Source organism: Malaclemys terrapin, chromosome 9 (genome assembly GCF_027887155.1).
Source record: "Malaclemys terrapin pileata isolate rMalTer1 chromosome 9, rMalTer1.hap1, whole genome shotgun sequence".
In the NCBI taxonomy this organism is placed as follows: Eukaryota; Metazoa; Chordata; order Testudines; family Emydidae; genus Malaclemys; species Malaclemys terrapin.
Window position 1 is genome coordinate 2,791,875 of NC_071513.1, and position 15,500 is coordinate 2,807,374.

Below are 15,500 nucleotides of genomic sequence, written 5' to 3' on the forward strand. Positions count from 1 at the left end.
TTTAACACGAGGGAATTAAAAATGCAGACACTGTTGAAGATTCATGAAGCCTATTTATTGTTTTGTTATGAAAAAGTGGCTTTTCTTTTAAATGGAAAGAAGCACAACAGAGTGACAGAATGAACAATAGATCCATTATATAATTAATTTATTGCAGCACAGTAAAGTGAACCATTGCTTATTGCCATCATACCGCCCCCTCCCTTTTAATTTTTTAACATATTTTTAACATTGTCTGTCTTTTAGAAACTATTTTCAGTACCTTGTTGAAGAAAAAGCCATTTTTCTACAACGCAAAACAACTATAAATTACTATTCATGAACTAAAGTGTCTCAAGTAAACAAGTATAAATATCTAAACAACACTATAGAAATAAATTGCCAATCCTCAGTAGAGATAGTCATCCCCATAATGAAACATTTCTTAGAACTATGTTCTCCCCATCTCGTTCACAAAATTTGAATGTATAGAAGATATTTAAGCCAGTTTAGCACAATTTTACTTTCAAATCCTCACCTATTGTGCCTGCATAACTGTCACTCTGGCAAACCTGAAGTCAAAGAACTTTTTACAAGGTACTGCATTTAGATCCTGTCTGTGCAACTAGAAAGGACTGCTAAGAAACCGGTTAGCCTGTTTGGTCACATTCCGCCCTGTCAACAATGAAGTAGCAAAAATATTTTTGGAAGTCATTAAGAATATATTCCCTCATCTTAATATTTAAAAAACAAAACAAAAATTGAAACCACATTATGTCCCATTTGCAATTTGTACAGTCATGTTATATGAAATTGTTTTTAAATATCCATTTAAGAATTCTCTCCTAAAAGAATCTTTGAGATGCCAAAAGGGCGTTAGTTAAAATTGTGAAAAAATAGAAAAAAAAAAAAAGAGCCATGTCACTCCTTTATTACTGTTGTGGAACTTCGAAAATGTTTTCAGTTTAAGCTACAGAGTCAGCTGTAACTTTGAAGTCAGGGTTTTGGTAATCAGAGCCACAATTATTTTTGTACCATTAAAATATTTACCTAACTTTCTCAATTATTAGAGCTTCCTTGAGCTGTGCGATACAAAAAAAAGTATAGATTTTATGTATAAAAAGTGTATGTTTGGTATTTAAAATTATACTGATCTCAAGAACACAATACTTTAATATTAATGTGTTTCTAAAAAAGTTACTGGGCAAGTTTAACATCAGATCATCAAATGCTAACTTTATTTTTATTTAGAATACAATTAATGCCTTTCTCGTGCACATTATGTACAATATCGTGGGTGGGATGCAGCTAACAGTTTCAATGCAAGAATACAAATGAAGACCCGACCCCTTGTAGATTTTAAATACCTTTTTTAGAATACAAATTGGTAACTTTATCAATAACGGACAAACATTTTTATCCAAACCAAGAAATATTCTTCAGCTAGTATCTTGCACTGCATATTTAAAAACAAAAACAAAACTAACTAAATTTTGGAAATGCAAGTTTATAATGGAAGAGCTAAATTTAATCTTACCCCACGACCTTACAGATTCTTATGCATGTGAGTAACTATGTGAGGAGTATCACTGAACTCACCAGGACTACTCACATGTGTTTGCAGAATCAATCAGTAGTATGTAAAGTTAACAAATAAATGAGAACTGCGTAATTATTTGCTTTCTGCAGGATAAGCAAATAAACTGTAGAAGACTGAGATTTTCTCAAAGTTTGGATAATTTTCAAAAGATTTAATATCAAAAGGAACACTGATTTTTTAATTTGGTTGCTAGCAGAGGTCTATTTCCAAACGAAGTGTCAGAATATCCTGTGGCACCTTATAGACTAACAGATGTATTGGAGCATGAACTTTCGTGGGTGAATACCCACTTCGTCAGACGCGAAATGGGTATTCACCCATGAAAGCTTATGCTCCAATACATCTGTTAGTCTATGAGATGCCACAGGACTCTCTGTTGCTTTTTACAGATCCAGACCAATACGGCTACCCCTCTGATACTTGTCAGAGTATGGATTTTAGCCAAATAAAACATTCGGTTTCTTCACCTTTTAAAAAAAAAATACCCTAGATTGAATATACTTGTTAAAAACCCACAAATTTTCCCAATTACTTTATTCCCATTGCAATAAAAAGTATGACCCAATCAGCATATACCACATCCTCATACTAACTTGAAATACTGTATGCACAAGTTGGGGGGGGGGGGGGGGGAGAAGAGGGGAATTGCCAGTAAACTGGCAGGTAATTAAAAGTTGACTGGATTCTTTAGACCAATTCACATGGTCCAGGATATTGTATAGTTTAAGGGTAGAGGAAATAAAACGTTTAGTATTCAAACCTACAAACTATGCATAAACAGCAGAATGAAGGCCCTTCTTCACTCTCCTCCCAAACGTATCTAGCTCTCTTGCAAGTAGCAGAATTTACATTTAATCATGCATGTGATGCCATTAGGTAACTAATTCAGCTGGCTAAAAAGCCTCACAGAATTGATAGAGATGCCTCGTTTTGCCACTTTTCCTGCAACCACCTTCTTAAGTAAGCCCTTATCCAATTTACCACAGAGGAATAATAGTACTGATTACAGCAGGAGACTAGAAGTCAACTCACTTAGTCTGCAACTGCCTCTATCATTGAGTCACTGTGGCCTTCAGCAACTTACTCTCAGTTTTTCTATGTTAAATGTTTATAGGCCAAATTTGTTTTAAACTTGAGTACCCAACACCAGGCAATTGTGTAAAACACCAAAAATGTTCAGAGGTTGTCAGCACCTGAAGTCACCTCCCTGCAACTTCAGTGGCAATTTTGAACACTCAGAACCTCTGAAAATTAGGTAACTAAATAAATGGTTGATTTTTTACCAACACCCAAGTTGTAAATTTTAATCCGGATGCTTATATTCTTCACAGAGAAACGGATATTTCAATGTATGCTTGTGAAACACTTTGCATTCTGTTGAAAATGTTGTAAGTGAAACATTAAACATGGTTTATACTCTCTAGTTTGAATAAATGATGCCTCAAGATGTAAGTGACCTAATAAATATACTTAATAAATAGGGCAAAAATCTGTGTCTTTAAAGCAATAATCAATGTTTACTAATATGCAAGGCTAATTGTGGTGAGATTCCCTACCGGCAACAGGCAAAAAAACCTCCATTTTTGGAAAGGTTTAGATACCAGTTAGCTCAATTTATTAAAGCAAAATAACTTGTGACAACACTGAAATGCTGCAGAGGTGAGAGAATCCCAGGTGGCGGGGGAGGGACGACTTAGTTCAGGCTTTATTCTGAATTCTTGATGTGACAATTCTGTGATTACTACTACAAGAGCATTAATTTCTCCTCCTCCGACTCTTAGGGTAGGTCTGCACCTCATGTCATGTGACTGTAGCTTGTGTACACACATCCCAGCTAGCTGTAATCCAGGGCTTCAGCACAACCTAGCTGCCTACAGAAACGTCTACACTGCAAGCCTTATGGCAGCACACAGAGTACATACAAAGCATGTCCCCCTAGCACAGCTACAAAGAGCAGTGTAGCTGGTGAGGCACTGTTTAGGCAAGTAAAGACATGCCTGAACCCTGTGGTTATGTACCCTACGCATCTCTCTACAAGAACAAGCAATGCCTCCCCTGTCCACACAACTATTTTTAGCAGTGTAGTGTCCTGCTGCCAGAGTCCTTCCCCATCACAGGGAAAGGCTCGCTAGAGCAGCTACTCACTGCTGGAGCCTTTCACTCATGTGTAGTTATACCCCATGGTGTGGACGCAGCTTGCTTTTTACTGTAACACATAGCTACATGTACCCTATACACTGCCAATCACATTCACTGTCGACGTCTACCTTATATAACTATCCAGGGTTCCAGGCAGGCTTGTACATCCCGAGTTGAAGCCCATGTTGTGGTACCCAGTAAGCTAGATACAGCCAATTTGGATAGGTCTACACAACAGGACTGCTATGCAGGCATACCCTTAGGGCTGTAAGGAAAATTTCAACTAGCACTCAAGAGATTGCTACTTCCATTCAAATGGAGGCCAACAATACACCAAAGTCCTTCTGTCACCATAAACTGAACTGTGAATATTTCCTCCATCATCCTTACATGTTAGCAGTTAGTCTCAAAGATCAGCATCTTAACTACCATGAGATAAATCAGAGGTAACTTATGTCAACCCTGTATCTAGTTCTCAACTCTAGGGTATTCTTGAGTTTTGGTGAACGCCAAATTCTTCATGTGTCACTGAAAAAGAACGGTAACTTTCACATAAGCCATGTTGGCATCAGAAATAACTTTTAGTCACATCCTCTCTTGAGCGATGAGGAAAGGGGAGAGCAGTTACCAGGAAGGAGCGAGCAGGGACAGTGCCTTGGGGGGTGGGGGAGGCAAAGCAGGGGCGGAGTGTTGGAAGAGGTGGCTGGAGGGTTCTGGTTTTGAGAAATTAGGAAGTTGGCAACCCTAACCCTAACAACATCTCCAAAAGCCATCTTTCTTTGACTTCTACACAGCTAAATTTGATCTATTTCAATTGACTACTGAAAACTCCTTTCTGGTCTAGACAAATGCCACATTGCCCCTCTGCCCTTAAATTCATTTAAACACTGGGGCAAACATCTTCCTGGATTGTCATCTCATGCATGATAACCCTCATTCTGTGTATCCCTCCAGGGGCGCCTCCTCTTCCACCACATGAAGAATGAACTATTTGTATTCTGTATTTAGGCCCTTAGGGCTTAGCTCTGCCCCATTTCTTACATGGTACGGAGTCATCTATGCCCTCTTCTGCCACACCAGGCATGTCAGCCTTTATTTTCCATTAGTCAAACTGCCCAACAAGCAAAGCCATGCTTTTGCCCATACAACCCCTTATATATGGGAGGAGCTCCCTTTAAAAATCCATAAATGCACTACATTCTTCTTCTTCACATCTCACCTTAACTCACCTAGGCTGTGGTGCCTGCTTACAAGACACTTAATAACGGACTGGCAGTTGGTGTGCTGTTATCGCTGCTTATTGTGGTTATAATGACCTCCTCCCCCACCTCCACCTGTTCTCTCTTATACTTGATTTGTAAACTCCTTGAAGGCAGAAACAGTCTTTTCATTTTGTTTGCACAGTGCCCATGAGAGTGGGATCATGAACTCCAGCTGAAATCTCCTAACACTACTGTAATACCTGAACAATGGAGCTCTCTGCAGGTTGAAGAATATCGAACTGAATTGGTGTACACTTTTCATATTTAAGGGCTAGATTTTTTTTTTTTAATGAAAGCTTTGATTCTGCAGAGCTTGAAGATTCAAGATTCCCACTTGCCCAGAGCTAGTAGATTTTTCAAGCTGCTATACACTGTCTTTAAAAAAGCAGATGAACTCAAAGTCTTTCTTCTTTAATTACAATGGTCATTTAATTAGGAACAGTGATTTAAAAATTAGAAATTGAGTAAAGCCAAAGTACTTTTACAAAAAAGACTGTTTTTAACCTCTCATTAACCAGGACAGCCAGGTTAACATACTACAGGCAAGCATCACAAACACGGGTAAGTGGTAACTATTAATGCAGCACTTTATATTTCCAAAACCCTGTACAAATAATTGAAAACATGACACGAGATGTAAGTTAATGGCTGAGCACTCAGCCAGCATGATAGTAGTATATAAAGATTTAGACCCTTCTCTCTTACAGAGGGTATTATGTTCTGAAGTCAAATGTAAATCCTACATTGTATTATGATACTTACTGTGTCAGGTCACTTATCAATGACTACTATGGAGACATGAGAAAAACATTTTCCAGAACCATTTTACCAGCAGCTATAATCTTTGAAGGTTTTTCACTACCACTTTTTCCTTCAGTAAGAGGAGTGTTTGAAATTAAAATATACAATTTTTAGAAACTATTTTCTCAGGATTTCTCTACTCAAGATTCAAAACACTGAAGAGTGCTTCCATCTGTGCTGCGATAAGCCAAGGTCTATAATTTAAGGAAGTGACTGGCACTCACATCATCAGCAGACTTCACAGTCCACACTAACGTGCATTCAGGTTCAGCATTTAACATATGTACAGTCAATTAAGCATTATATGTTGAGGAAATCTGAACAGATATTCTATTGATCACAAGTGATATTTCAGGAAATAAACACCTAAAATTTTGTTTTACTCTACTAGAATAGTCCATTGAACTGAACTATGTTATACAAAACCTTTTTTTTTAAGATGGTACATATAATTTTAAATAAAGTTATGCATAAACCATTACACTAAAAGCTAGCTTTTACAGCAAGACATTTTTTTTAAAAGCAAATTTAAGCATCCAATTCATTAAGTAGTTCAAAGTTGAATTATTAATACCAAGGACAAGAGTTAGCACTGAAAACAAAAGATAGCAATGTGAATAACAGACCTTTGTAACCCTGGTTGCCTGCCCCTCCTCTCATTATATGCCTTGAAATCATCCAGTACAGTATCATGAACATTCCATAATCCAAAAATCTTTATTTCATGGTAGATGTAGCAGTCTTGTATTTAACAAAATAAGACATCTTAAATATAACAAAATAAGCCTCAAAAGCTGTTTAATAAATAAAAAACAATATACACTTTGTGCTGCCATGGAATACTAAAAGCTTGAAATTGCTCTTGCCAAATCCAGCTGCTATGCAGTATTTGCATTTGGTCTAACACAACACGCTCCTGGGCTGCCGAGCTAAAAATTGGATTATTTCATTGTCTAAGTACGTAGGCGTCTGTACCCTAAAGGATCTTGGCTTTCAAGTCAATCCATGTCTGAGAATCAGACTGCATAACTTGAACTCTCCAACAGCCACAGTCTGGCAACAAGAAACATCAGACAAACCAAGTAATTCTGCTCCTCTGGACAAATTTTAAAGGAAGATTTATGCAAAATAGAAGTTTAAAATAAAAACTGCCTGCTTATTCACACAGCAACTAAGTACTGAGCTGTAGACAGACTCCATACAAAAAGTACAATGGAACTTGTGTTTCAGACTGCTATTTCACTCAAATAAATCAATAAGATTCAGGCATATAACCAGGGCCAGTGGGAAATACTCTGATCCTGATTTTATCTACTTTTTAAAAATACCTCTGCTTGCAAAAAGAACAAGGAGTACTTGTGGCACCTTAGAGACTGACAAATTTATTTGGCATAAGCTTTCATGGGCTAAAACCACTTCATCAGATGCATAGAGTGGAAAATACAGTAGGAAGATATATATACACAGAGGACATGAAAAAATGGGTGTTGCCATGCCAACACTAACAAGACTAATCAATTAAGATGGGCTATTATCAGCAGGAGGAATAAAAACTTTTGTAGTGATAATCAGGATGGCCTATTTCAAACAGTTGAAAAGAAGGTGTGAGTAACAGGAGGGGGAAATTAGCATGGGGAAATAATATTTACTTTGTGTAACAACCCATCCACTCCCAGTCTTTATTCAAGCCTGATTTAATGGTGTCCAGTTTGCAAATTCCAATTCTGCAGTTTCTCGTTGGAGTCTGTTTTTGAAGTTTTTTTGTTGAAGAATTGCGACTTTTAGGTCTGTTACTGAGTGACCAGGGAGGTTGAAGTGTTCTCCGACTGGTTTTTGAACATTATAATTCTTGACATCTGATTTGTGTCCATTTATTCTTTTGGTAGAGACTGTCCAGTTTGGCCAATGTACATGGCAGAGGGGCATTGCTGGCACATGATGGCATATATCACATTGGTAGATGTGCAAGTGAATGAGCCTCTGATGGTGGCTGATGTGATTAGGTCCTATGATGGTGTCCCTTGAATAGATATGTGGACAGAGTTGGCAACGGGCTTTGTTGCAAGGATAGGTTCCTGGGTTAGTGTTTTTGTTGTGTGGTGTGTAGTTGCTGGTGAGTATTTGCTTCAGGTTGGGGGGGGCTGTCTGTTAGCAAAGACTGGGCTGTCTCCCAAGATCTGGGAGAGTGAGGGATTGTCCTTCAGGATAGGTTGTAGATCCTTGATGATGCGCTGGAGAGATTTTAGTTGGGGGCTGAAGCTGACGGCTAGTGGTGTTCTGTTACTTTCTTTGTTGGGCCTGTCCTGGAGTAGGTGACTTCTGGGTATTCTTCTGGCTCTGGCAATCTGTTTCTTCACTTCAGTAGGGGGGTACTGTAGTTTTAAGAATGCTTGTTAGTGATCTTGTAGGTGTTTGTCTCTGTCTGAGGGATTGGAGCAAATGCAGTTGTATCTTAGAGCTTGGCTGTAGACAATGGATCGTGTAATGTCTGGATGAAAGCTGGAGGCATGTAGGTAAGTATAGCGGTCAGTAGGTTTCCGGTACAGGGTAGTGTTTAGGTGACTATCGCTTATTAGCACTGTAGTGTCTGGAGTGGCTCTCTTGTTACGTACTAAATGAAATTTAAACTCAATTTTACTAGAGACTGCTTTCCGAATATACTAATGTTTTCAACTGGCAGTGCAGAAAACTAGCAATCACGAAACATCCCCATTTAAACTGAGAGATTTTCTGAACAGTATTTTTGGGACCATTATTTTACTAACCTTCTAATCCAAGGCAAACAAAAAACACAGAAGGATTCACTTTATGCAGATGTAAGGGATGGGCGGAAGAAGGGTTTTATTAAGTAATGCTTTGCCTTATGAGCAATATTGCCAAGAGGCCCAAGTCAAAAGTGGGGATTGCTGCACTAGGCCCTCTAGAAACACGTTGGGAGACATATATGGGCCTTGTTTCTAAGGGTTTAGAGTCAAATTTATATTTCCCCATAACTCTGTATTAATCCCTGACAAACTTACCTTTTCCTAGCTTCTTTGCCTCCCAATTTTTTTTGTCATCCTTGTTTGGGCCACAAAACTTTGAGTTGTCATAAAATCATACAAATGTGGAGCTGGAAGAGACCTTAGATGTTATCTAGGCTTCCGCCCTCTGCTGGAGCAAGATTAAGTATACCTAAACTAGTGGTTTCCAAAGTGAGATACTCAGACCCCCAGGAGTCCACCATGAACATAAGAACAGCCATACTGGGTCAGATCAATGGTCTGTCTAGCCCAGTATCCTGTCTTCCAGCAGTGGACAGTGCCAGATGTTTCAGACGGAACAAACAGAACAGGACAATTATTCATCCCTTGTCATCCAGTCCCAGCTTCTGGGAGTCTGAGGCTAGGTACACCCAGAGAACAGGGTTGCATCCCTGACCATCTTGGCTAATATCCATTGATGGACCTATCCTTGATGAACTTATCTAGTTCTTTTTTGAATCCCATTATATTTTTGGCCTTGAAAACATCCCCTGGCAATGAGTTCCACAGGGTGGCTGTGTATTGTGTGAAGAAGCACTTCCTCATGTGTATTTAATACCTGCTGTTTATTAATTTCTTTGAGACCCCTGGTTGTTGCGTCATGTGAAGGGATAAATAACACTTCCCTATTCATGGTTTTATAAGACCTCTATCACATTCCCCCCTTAGTCATCTATTTTCTAAGATGAACACTCCCAGCCCTTTTAATCTCTCCTCATACAGAAGCCGTTTCATACCTGTAATCAATTTTGTTGCCCTTCTCTGAACCTTTTCCATTTCTTATATATTTGGGCGGTGGGGGGATGGGCTGACCAGAACTGCACACAGAATTCAAGGTGTGGCTGCACCCTAAACAGTGGCATTATGATATTTACTCTATTATCTACCCCTTTCCTAACGATTCCAAACACTGTTAGCTTTTTTGACTACTGCTCCACACTGAGCGGATGTTTTCACAGGGTTATGCGGGGGTTTGGAGTACTGCAGTAGGGCACACCAGAATGGTAATCTGTAACTTTTACCGTTGGCAGGACAAGATTTTGCACTACATTTTTCTTTTGGTTCCTTTGTGAGTCTTATTTTAACTATTTTTTTTAAATAGTAAAGTAACCTAACTAATAGAAGAAAAACATGAAATTTATGAATATTAAATGAAAGGGGGCTTGAGAAATTTAATCAGGTGCCAAAGGGGTCCTTGGCAGAAAGAAAGTTTCACAACCACTGAGCTAAACCATCCCTGACAGGTGTTTTTCTATAGGATTTTACCTCTCCTTTTCATTCTTGGCTATTTTCAAATTTGTAATCTGGCACCTACCCTTCTATAAGAATAGGGGAAAATAGTACTGAAAATAAGCTACCGCATATGTTGCCTGGCAGGGCCAAACCCTGGACTCCTGTTTCTTGGACCATGGAGTAATAAAAGGCAGAGAGTCTTTACTGTCTGATGAAGTTTTCAGTTGGGTGTGGGGGTGTAAGAACATGAGAACAGCCATTCTGAGTCAGACCAATGGTCCATCTAGCCCCAGAGCCTGTCTTCTGACAGTGGCCAGAGCCAGATACTTTGGAGGGAATGAACAGAACAGGTCAATCACCCCATGACCCATCCAGTCCCAGCTTTTGGCAATTGGAGGTTTTGGAACTCCAAGAACGGTGTTCCGTCCCTGACCATCTTGGCTAATAGCCATTGATCGACCTACTCTCCATGAACTTATAACAGTTTAAAAAAGAATTAGATATGTCTGGCCTTCACAGCATCCCCTGGCAACAAGTTCACTGTGTGTTGTGTGAAGAAGTACTTCCTTTAGTTTGTTTTAAATCTGCTGCCTATTCATTTCATTGAGCGACCCCGGTTCTTGTACCCCTTTACATAACACTTCCCCATTCACTTTCTCCCCATCATTCATGATTTTATAGAGCTCTATCATATCCCCCTTAATCATCTCTCTTCTAAGCTGAACAGTCCCAATCTTTTTAAACACTCCTCACATGAAAGCTGTTCCATACCCTTAGTAATTGTTGCCATTCTCTGTACTTTTTCCATTTCCAATATATCTTTTTTGGAGACTGGGTGACCAGAAATGCACCCACTTTCAAGGTGGGAGTATACTATGATTTATATGGGGGCCTGATAGTTTGTCTTGTTACCAGTCCCTTTCCTAATGGTTCTTAACATTCTTAGCTTTATTGACTGCCACTGCCCAGTGAGTGGATGGTTTTAAAAAACTATCCACAATGACTCCAAGATCTCATTCTTGAATGGCAACAGCGAATTTAGACCCCATCATTTTATGTATAGTTGGGATTATGTTTTCCAATGTGCATTACTTTGCATTTATCCACATTGAATTTCATCTGCCATTTTGGTGTCCAGTCACCCAGTTTTGAGAGATCCTTTTGTAGCTCTTCGCGGTCAGCCTTGGACTTAACTATCTTGAGTAATTCTGTATATCTGCAAACTTTGCCACTTCACTGTTTATCCCTTTTTCCAGATCATTTAAGAATACCTTGAACAGCACTAGTCCCCATACACATCCTTGGGGGCCTCACTATACCTCTCTCCATTCTGAGAACAGACCATTTATTCCTACCCTTTGTTTCCTGTCTTTTAAGCAGTTACTGATCCATGGAAGGACCTGCCCCCTTATCCTGTGACTGCTAAAGAGCTTTTTGGGATAAAAGCCTGTCAAAGGCTTTCTGAAAGTTCAAGTACACGAATATCCATTGGATCACCTTGGCTCACGTTTGTTGAGCCCCTCAAAGAATTCTGATATTGATGAAGCATGCTTTCCCTTTACAAAAGCCTTGTCAACTCTTCCCCAACATATCATGTTCATCTCTGTGTCTGATCATTCTGGTTTTTTTTACTATAGTTTTAACTAATTTACCTAGTACTGAAGTTAGACTAATGGTCATGTAATTGCCAGGATCATCTCTGCTGTGCTTGCTCTTTTTTTTTTTTTTTTTAACTCTGCATTACAGGGGCTATCCGCCAATTATCTAGTGCAGAGGCTGATTTAAGGAATAGGTTTCATACCACAGTTAGTAGTTCTGCAATTTCATACGAGTTTCTTCAGAACTCTTGAGTAAATACCATCTGGTCCTGGGGACTTACTACGGTATAACACGTCACTTTGTTACAAAGACTCCTCTGACATCTCAATCTCAGAGAGTTCCTCAAATTTCTCACCTAAAAATAATGGCTCAGGAATCTCCCTCCCATCCTCTGCAGTGAAGGCAGATGTAAAAAATACATTTAGCTTCTCCGTAACAGCCTTGTCTTCTCTGAGTGCTCCTTTAGCACCTTGATCTTCCAGTAGCCCCACTGATTCTTTGGCAGACTTTCTGCTTCTGCTGTACTTGAAATTTGCTGTTAGCAAAAGACACAGAAACTAGTTGCTCTTCAGTTCTTTTTGGCCTTCCTAATTATACCTGACTTGCCAGAGTTTATGCTCCTTTCTATTTTCCTCACAAGGATTTGTCTTCCAATTTTTAAAAGGATGCCTTTTTGACTCTAATAGCTTATTTTGCTCAGTTTAGCCATGGTGGCATATTTGGGGGGGGGGGGGAGGGAGGGGTGGAAGAAGAGATTCATATTGTTTGAGCTTCTAATGATGTTTTTAAAAAAAGTTTCCATGCAGCTTGCAGGCACTTCACTCCTGTGACTGTTCATTTTAATTTTTGTTGAACTAGCTTCCTCATTGTATAGTTCCCCTTTTTAATGTAAATGCTACTTTGGGGGTTTCTTTGGCATTTCCCCTCCCCCCCCAAATTAAGAAATGCCTCTCACCTTGTGGGTTCCAGGACTAGCTTTTCTAAGAAGCGGTCATTAATGGTGCCTAAAAAATTTATTTCTGCATCCCATCCTGATGTGACATGTACCCAGTCAAAATGGAGATAATTGAAATACCCTGTTATTGGTTTTCTGGTTTTGTATCCTCTCTATTCTCCCTGAGCATTTCACAATCACTACCGCCATCCTGGTCAGGTGGTCAGTACTATAGTCCTACTCCTATACTCTTATTATTCAAGCATGAAATTTCCATCCATAGAGTCTCTATGGTACTGCTTTATTCAGTTAAGATTTTTACTGTATTTGCCTCTATGCTCTGTCACATATAGTGGCACTTCCCAATCAGTGTAACTTACTCTGTCATAGAATCATAGAATATCAGGGTTGGAAGGGACCTCAGGAGGTCATCTAGTCCAACCCCCTGCTCAAAGCAAGACCAATCCCCAGACAGATTTTTGCCCCAAATCACTAAATGGCCCCCTCAAGGATTGAACTCACAACCCTGGGTTTAGCAGGCTAATGCTCAAACCACTGAGCTATTCCTTTTGTACCCTGGTATTATCATGTCTCACTGATTATCATAATTCCACCAAGTTTCTGTGGTGCCTATTAGATCAATATTCTCATTTAATACTAGGCACTCAAGTTCACCCATCTTAGTATTTAAACTTTTTGTATTTGTATGCAAGTACTTATAACATTTGTCAATATTTAGTTGTCTGTCTTCATTTGATGTAATCTCCCTGAGAGCATGTGTGTGTATTTATAAATTTAAGTATGGTCCTTATGACTTATTAATGAAGTCTTTGATCAGCAACATTACACATTTTTGATTTGTAAAGTAGAGCAAGTTTATGTGGCAAGATGTATGAAAATCTTAAACTCAATATTTTCCACAGATTTTTTTGTTGGCTCTGCTGCTAATAAATTTGAAACAAAATATTTTTAAAAAGTTTAATGGGAAATATGCTATAGAATATGAGGTACTTACATACACATACACCTTAAATGTTCTGCAGAGAGTCTTTGCTTTTCACCCACTATAGGCTTAGACCAGTCAAAGAGCTAGAGCAAGTCAACAGCTATACGGTTATGAATGTAGTTTCATCTGATGAAATAATTAGAGGTATATTAGGCAGAGACCACACTAAAATGGATCCCATTGACAAAGGCAAGATTAACTGAATAGTCCCTTTTGGAAAAAATACACTGCAGCAAAACCACAGAAATGGTAAAAAGCTAAAAGAAAAGAAAAAAAAACAAACACATTATCTCTGCTAATTCAAGGGAACTGAGAGTTGGGTTATCTTATTCCGCAGAGTGTCAGACAAACCAATATCGATGAGCCAGGTGCTGTAAGTTATTTTAAGAGAATACATCTTTAGGTAGTTACTAATATTAGGAACAGCCAGAAGACCCGATTATTCCAGTCATCAAATTGAACAGCTTATGTTATGCATGGCATAATTAGAGAGACATTAGAGAGACAAGGCGTATGAGGCAATATCTTTTATTGGACCAACGTCTGTTGTGAGAAACACAAGCTTTTGAGTTTTACTGTCCAACCTGTCAAACTCCCTTAATCTACTGATTACTGTTAGCCACAGCTGAAATAAAGCTTCAAATCATATTACACAAATAAGTCTCCTAATTAGACATGGGCAGATATTAAGGAGAATGAGGAACCCTAATTCAGATGTCAAGCTCAATGCGTGAACCAGAGCCATTAGAACAGAATGCAGTTTCATGCATTTTTAATGTCAGATGTCTTCTTTGCACAACTTTAGGTTCAACACCATCTATCTAGTTCACTCGTGATCTAGCATTAAAAAACGCTGTGAATTTAAGAACTAAACAATACTGCTGAAGGAGGACACATTTATCACCACCACCAGATTTCTATTTTTTAAACTATATTTAAAAAAAAATTGATTCCAAATTCAGCAAGTACACATTGCAGTGTGAATATATTCATTTATAAATCCATTTTTATTTCTTCAGACATTCAGTAAGTCTTTGAAGCTTGCTTGCTAAATATTTTGAGGTCTCCAGCTTTCTGCAATTTAGATATTACCAAAAGCTTTATTTTCTCAAAATAAAATAGTGGTAATACTCACACTTAGATAACATTCACTTTCATAGATCAAGTACATTGTAAAACTGCATAAGCAGCACCACTATTTTACAAAGATACTACAACAGAAGTTAAACTCAAGGTTACCTGGTAAGTCAGTAGCAGAATTGGGAAAAACAACTCAGATATGCTGGCTCCCACCTCCCAGGACTAATCAGCCTGACCTACAGTTGCCCCACTTTTATTTTATCCTCATACATCTTGATCCATAACAATTTGCAAGAAATGCCACAAAGATATTACCTATTATTGCACCTGTTTATGCTGTCTGAAACAGAATAGTCTTACTGTATGCAAATCCAGACAGACTCTTAATGGTGGGTGTCAATATCTGTAATCCTTATCTGCTATATATCTCATTTTAAGAATCAGAGCATACCTGACGTAACCATATGTTACTGAAAGCAGAAATCTATTTACTTTGTTTACTTAAAAGACTTTAATAGTAACCATTTACCATCTGTGTGCATCAAATGCTAGCATCAAATAACTAGCCCAAATGTTCCTATGCCAAGATTATTTTTCAGTTAGCCCTGCTTTGAAAATTACTATAGTTAAATGAAGTCAATATTTATAAGTTATGCTGATTCATAGCTGTTCTTTTTCATCAATACATTTGTGGTTTTTTAATTAAAACAAATAGTTTTATAAACTATATGTAGTTAAATAAAACTAGATTCCCCTGATAGTTCGAGAATACTTTAATCCAATCTCAACACATAGTAATTCCAAAGTGTCCAGGCTGATGTGACACTTGTTAACTCACTCTACT

General features: G+C 38.4%; 1 protein-coding gene across 6 annotated transcripts in view; it reads right to left on the reverse strand.

Moving 5' to 3' along the window:
* The window catches only part of KLHL13 (kelch like family member 13), a 136,519-nt gene that overhangs the window by 98,714 nt on the left and 22,305 nt on the right, over positions 1–15,500 (reverse strand). The window contains exon 2 of one of the 6 annotated variants that reach the window (XM_054039801.1): positions 13,586–13,702. The exons of the other annotated variants lie outside the window; for them this stretch is intronic. Within the exon in view, the coding sequence (XP_053895776.1) occupies positions 13,586–13,593 (8 nt within the window). The 5' untranslated portion in view covers positions 13,594–13,702. The remainder of the gene's footprint in view (positions 1–13,585; positions 13,703–15,500) is intronic. 6 annotated transcript variants of the gene reach the window in all.